We start from the raw sequence: 6,220 nt of genomic DNA, 5'->3' as shown, positions 1-6,220 counted from the left end.
GACGATATCATTATGCAAAGTTACCGGATCTGTGTTATATATTATGTACGGTGTGCCTGTCATCATTCTTCACTTGTGTCTAGCGTCGAAATGTGTTTACAGTCGGTCCCCTCATACGAGGCTGCGATGTTATGATATTACGGGAGAGATAAATGACACACACCATCAGAGGTAAGATACCATAGTATGTGTAACATGTAACCTGTAACGAAACCTGATAAAATTAACAGAAAAGATAGGTCAGATTAACCTGTCTAAACCGACCTAACATATTGATAAGATTTTGGAAGTTATAACAAATGGTGTTTAATTATTCATTCTTGGGTTAGATTTTTGATCCAGTAAGGATGTAAGGATAGTTAGTCTTTTTTATAATTTTGTTGAGAGATGGGATCACATTATTTTATCGTATGTCGGAAAACTCCGATTATTCAAGTGTCACTCTACAAAACTAATGTCAGTCTTGCTTATAAACTTTATATTTATTCGGAGTAGTTCTGTCACGTTGCCGTTGTTGTCTCGTCTCAAAGTTATAATCCGGTCTGTCGCTTACCTTTTGATTATATTTAAACGCTATCAGGAGAAAATGCATTCATAGTGCGACGAACGCAATAAGAGTAGAGTCATATTAACGCTTCTCCTCTCGCCTCGAATAACATTTACGTGACGTCAGGCTATTTCAAGAATATCGTTTGCACAAAAAATGCATCAATACAACAAATCAGATATAATACCTAGATTAAGATAATTAATAACTATCAATTAAAAATGAAAATACTCTCATAAAAAGTTTTTCGCTTACCTGGTCCGAAGGACCATGGTGAGCTCATGCCATACCGCGGCGTCAGTCGTCTGTCGTCCGTCCGTCAATTTTTCATTTAAAATGCTACTTGTCCTGAACAGCTTTATTGATTTTGACCAAATTTGGCCTGGAGCATCCTTGGGCAAAGGGGACTCAATTTGTAAAAACGGAGGATGTGGCCCATCTGGGTGCTGAGGGTCGATGCCCAATAGAGGAATTTGAGGTTTAAACCTTTAAAATCCTTCTTATTCTGTACCACTGGAGGGATTTTATCCAAATTTGGCCTGGAGCATCCTTGGGCGAAGGGGACTCAATTTTGTATAAACGAAGGATGTGGTCCCTCTTGGTGCATGGATATGGGGCCCAATAGGGAAATTTGCTGTTAAAATCTTCAAAATCCTTCTTTGTCTGTACCATTGGAAGGATTTTATTCGGATTGGGGACTACGTTTTGTATTAATTGAGGTTGTTGTCCTTTTGAATGCAGAGGCGGGGTCCTAGAGGGGAATTTGAGGTTAAAATATTTAAAATTCTTCTTCTTTACCATTGAAGTTATTTTAACCTAATTTGGCTGGAGCATCCTTTTGAGAAGGAGACTGACTTTTATATAAACGGAGGGTGTTGCCCCTCTGGGTGCAGAGAGATAGGACCCAAAATGGTAATTAGAGGTTTAAATATTTAAAATCCTTCTCCTTCAAAATGAGTGATTCTTTTACCAAATTTGGTCCAGAGCATCATTTTGCAAGGGGGACTCAATTTGGTTTGACCGAGTGTATTCCCCCTGGGAGCAAAGGGGAAGGGTTTAGGAAGGGGGACATGGTAATAAATGTTTAAAATCCTTTTCCTTCAGTTTAGTTGGAGGGTTTTAGCCAAATTTTGTGTAGAGTATCCTTGGGTAAAGGGGACTAACTTTTGTATAAATAGATGGTTGCCTTTAGGGAGCAGATGGGCGGGCCCAATAGGAGAAATTGAGGTTAATCCATCCCATTTCATGGACAGAAAGAAGGGACCTAATGAGGAACGGGTGTTGCTGAGAGACGGGGCCATTATTTAAAAATAGTTGCAGTATTATATGTTATAAGAATAATTTTCCATGGTTGCTTTATTTTCCAGGTGAACGATACAGGCTCTCTGGGCCTCTTGTTTAACATTTGTGCTTGCAGGAACGCAAACTGTATATATTTATGATTAACACGAAGTCCTATTAAAATCTGCGTTCATGCAGTCATGGATGTTTAAACCGTATTTGTTGTCAATCGAGTGTTTTGAGGTAATTTGAACTTATGCATCCAATAGCGTGAGGTGGTCTGAGGGAAGCTTTAAGTGTATAAAAAACAACGATTACCAGTGAATACATGTTATGAAATACAAGTCTTGAAATATGTAAAAATGTTGCAACACGAACAATCCTTGAATTGGAGTATTGTGGAATGGTCATGACCATGACTCCAATACATGGAACCTTTATGAAATGCCATTGGACTGGCATGCTCATATGCAAAATCTGGCACATGTTATCTAGATAAGTACGCGTACGAGCTATCCAGTACACACATGATGTATGTATATTGGATATTAACGGTACAATAAATAGATATACGATCTCCAACTTTTATATCATTCCTCGGTTTAGATTGTGCAGGAATCCTTGGAGGTGACCGAATTCAGACCTTACGGTTACTGTGATTGGCTGATAGGAAAGCCACAGGGAGCGTTCCATTGGTCGGCATACTTGTGTAGGTAGTCACATCAAAGCTATCAGAACCTGGGAGATAATCGACGTTAGTACATAACTTAGGGTAAGTCTAATCTTTCGTGGAAAACAACTTTCGTCCCTCCATTCAAGCTTAGTTATGCATTGGTTTGTCTTCACGGCTTAAAAGATGTACTAAACATTTCCCTTCCTTCATCTTCCTGTTGGATAGAAGCTAGTGCAATACCAAGGAATAATGGTGGATTGTAGCAAGAAGCGGGTTGCTATTATAGCAGTAGTTGTGATCGTTTTAGCTGCTATTATAACACCCATAGCTTATTTTGTGACAAAAGAGGACAAACGCAAGAAGGTTGATACGCCTGCTGTCGTTCCTCCTGTAGCACATGCGCCTCGTCGACTGGCGGACAGGATCAACTGCATCCCAGAGAGTGATGGAAACGTTGTAACGATAACACAAGACCTGTGCGAAAGTAGATACTGCGATTTTATTCCTGCAACCACAGCATGGAATGCTGCTTGTGTGTTTCCAGCTCGGAAGGAGTACGGATTTTCTGTTAATGGAAGTGTACAAATCACTATAATGGGATGGAAGGTCTATCTCAAGCAGAAAGGGATGCATGCATTCAACAGCACACCATTTCGAAGACCGTACTTTGAGGTTCAGATGCCTGACGAAAATCTCATTCGATTCAAGGTAAACTGATTTTAAGATCCAATTAGTTTTACATTCGTAATCATATACTGTGTTTCACGAAAAGTTATATTAACGATGATGTACTTGAATGACTGTTTGCAAGATATTCAAGTTTTGTATTCGAATCTCTAAGGGAATTCATGCAAAAATAACTATCTTCTTTGCTCTCATCAAAGATGTGTCGTGTTACGGTATACACTATCTGCCTGCCCAACCGTTAACTTTCTTCTTTGTCTACTCTTTCCTGTCTTACATGTTGATTTTTGTTTTTGATACATATATTGCTCGAACGAGTTTGCATTTATGAATTTTTCGTGTATTTATAATAGGTTGTGGCCCTTTGTTCAACGTTTGTCAACAGCATAATTTGCATGCTATTTAATATACATTCACCAAACTTGCTATACTAACGATCTTTGGCAGAGGGAGTATCTGTAACTTAAATTCGGCCTCGTACACCTCCATATGTAGAGATATTGCCCTTTGTTCAATTTTGAATCCTACGATTGTCCTTAAAATAATTTCATTGAAATTTCACTTTTTATCACCAAACTTTTGATACTTATGTACTTTGGGAAGGCAGACTGTTGCATATCTTAATTGTACCTAATTATGCATTTTATAACACTTGTAAATTTATAGGCACACATTTTTGTTAAAATGATTTAGGATATGAGCGAAAGGAGACAATTCGTATACAAAACTTTGTACTTTCTATAAAAGGTAAGGTTGAACGGCACTGCCTTGTCTTGTTCCATCTGCTAGTAAATTAAATAACAGTGCGTTTTTCATTTTCTCCTGAGAAATGTAGAAAACGTGATCTAGCTAATCTGACCAAAAAGGTCAAGTGTGTTGATGCCGTGTAGTATTTTTATTTTATTTAATCCAATTAGACCAGAACGGCTGAAGGGATTATGACTTAAGGGCTTAACGTAGTGTAAACAGATGGTTTTGCTCCACTGGGACTAAAAGACGGGCCAACAGGTGAAATAAACGTAAATTTTAAAATATCACTCCTTCAGTTCCGGTAAAGGGATTTTTTTACCAATTCTTCCAACCTGTATGAATCACTCCCGTTTTAAAGGATACATAGTGTAATGTATGATTTAAACAATTCGCGATACAGATTTTAGAGAAGTATTGAGCAATTTCGATGGTACAACAACTATTTCGCACAATAGGGCTACAGTAGATAGCGGAGGAACGAAGCCGTTACGACTGGTACAATTTTGTTTAATGTTTTTTCCCCCGCAAAGTAGTTTAGTTACGGTATGGTAAAGTCACATACGACTATCATAAAGCTTCTTTTGTCTGCGGAATGTTTGACCTGGTTTCATGATTTTGTATTTTTAAAGACTTGGTTACAAACACCAAAGCTTCGCCTGAGAAACGCACCTTTATTTGTTTGACGTCGTTTTCTCCATTTTTTCACTACTGTACAATTATATTTACTGAACGATAATAAATCCACATGTAGTCGTATTACTTTTATCGTATCAGCGTGTTTGTTTTTTGGATGGTAATAAAAAAGGCTGTTAGAAGGAACTGTGTATAAGAATGCCACCTGGGTAAAAGTCAAGGTCATGAGCGGAACTGATGCCCACGTAGATAGGCTTCGACCAAAACACGCGGCGTGTTTGTTCTAGATAAAACTGGTCAAAACTTATCCAGTTTAAACAGGGTTTTATAGGGAGAAAGCATCTGTATAATACCACCACGTAACTACATTCTCGCTACGAAACCACAAGCTCACCACGTAACCACAACCTCCATCGCTACCAGTGCATGCCGTGTCGTCTGTGTGCGACTGTCTAATACCCTTGTTTTATGTATATATTTCATTCAGTCAAACAAGCAATTTAGTATTTCGATTGAAACATAATTACAAAATATATTTCTCAAACAAACCGAACACACATCTACCAACTGATTATCAAATGTTTATTTGAAATATTTTATACTTACTACATAGGGTTTTGCGTCAAACTGACGTCGTCGTTTTGTTTAGAATCTGATATCTCCATTACCGGCTGGTATGTCACATTGACTGTTAATGGGTAACAGAATGCGTCGTTTTATAGACCTGCTTAAGGGAAGTAAAACCTCGAAATGATGACCCTTGTTTCATATGCCACCTCGCTTACCGTCAATCACAAGGTCTCTGTTGATCCTGTGTTTTGTAGGAATTTCTATACTGTAACATAGTCCCTCTTTACATTGTCAAACCTCTTTAAAATGCAATAAAGGGAATATCTGCTTAAACCATGGCAGTATTTAAGCATTGAACTGTTTTTGTATGGTATTTATGATCTATTTGAATGACACAGCTTTGCAAGCAAACAAATCATAATGCGCGCTAGCTTCCAAAGAGGCCATATAGTGACAATGCCATGCAAATGTAAATATGTCTGAATATTTACATTTGCATGGCATTGTCACTATATAGCCTTTTTGAAAGCTGTGTCGTTGATGGGACTTTAATTACCATGCATCACGGGACAAAATTCTTAGTGTATTAATACAACACTGACTGGAACTACAATATCCAATACAAATAAACATGACGGCTGCTGAAATATCGCTGGGCATTGTGAGATTTGACAATGTCATTGTAAATTTATGTGCAAAATACAAAATAAAATAAAAAAACACTTTTATTACAACCAAAACAAGACCAAGGTCTGCAATATCGTACAAAATGCACATCGGTTGAAATCACCAATGCCGGCAATGGAAACAATTTTAACGCTCATGCAATTTATCAGAAATATCGTCTGTTACACTGCACTGATCAACAGGGGTTCGTTACAAATGTCTGAAATACACATATTCTATAGACCTACTGGAACATATGTTACAGACCTATTGATATGAGTCACAGCACACATAAACATTTCAGACATTTTGTAACGAACCTGTGCTCCGTCGCAAGATCACTCACTTCAAACGCTATCAGTTTCACGCGTCTCGCATCCACGGTTCCTGATTTCTGACGACATGTCAAATAACGA

At 38.0% G+C, this 6,220-nt stretch overlaps 1 protein-coding gene across 1 annotated transcript in view; it reads left to right on the top strand.

The window, feature by feature from the left end:
- Window positions 1–6,220, top strand: part of LOC110466703 (sucrase-isomaltase, intestinal-like) — a 38,921-nt gene continuing 32,701 nt past the window's right edge. Inside the window, exons 1-2 of the mRNA XM_021523400.1 lie at window positions 1–171; window positions 2,435–3,209. Of these exons, the coding sequence (XP_021379075.1) occupies window positions 2,751–3,209 (459 nt within the window). The 5' untranslated portion in view covers window positions 1–171; window positions 2,435–2,750. The remainder of the gene's footprint in view (window positions 172–2,434; window positions 3,210–6,220) is intronic.

The sequence above is a fragment of the Mizuhopecten yessoensis genome, unplaced genomic scaffold (assembly GCF_002113885.1).
Source record: "Mizuhopecten yessoensis strain PY_sf001 unplaced genomic scaffold, ASM211388v2 scaffold11141, whole genome shotgun sequence".
In the NCBI taxonomy this organism is placed as follows: Eukaryota; Metazoa; Mollusca; class Bivalvia; order Pectinida; family Pectinidae; genus Mizuhopecten; species Mizuhopecten yessoensis.
The sequence above is the reverse complement of the archived record's forward strand: the minus strand, read 5'-3'. Positions and strand labels throughout refer to the sequence as shown.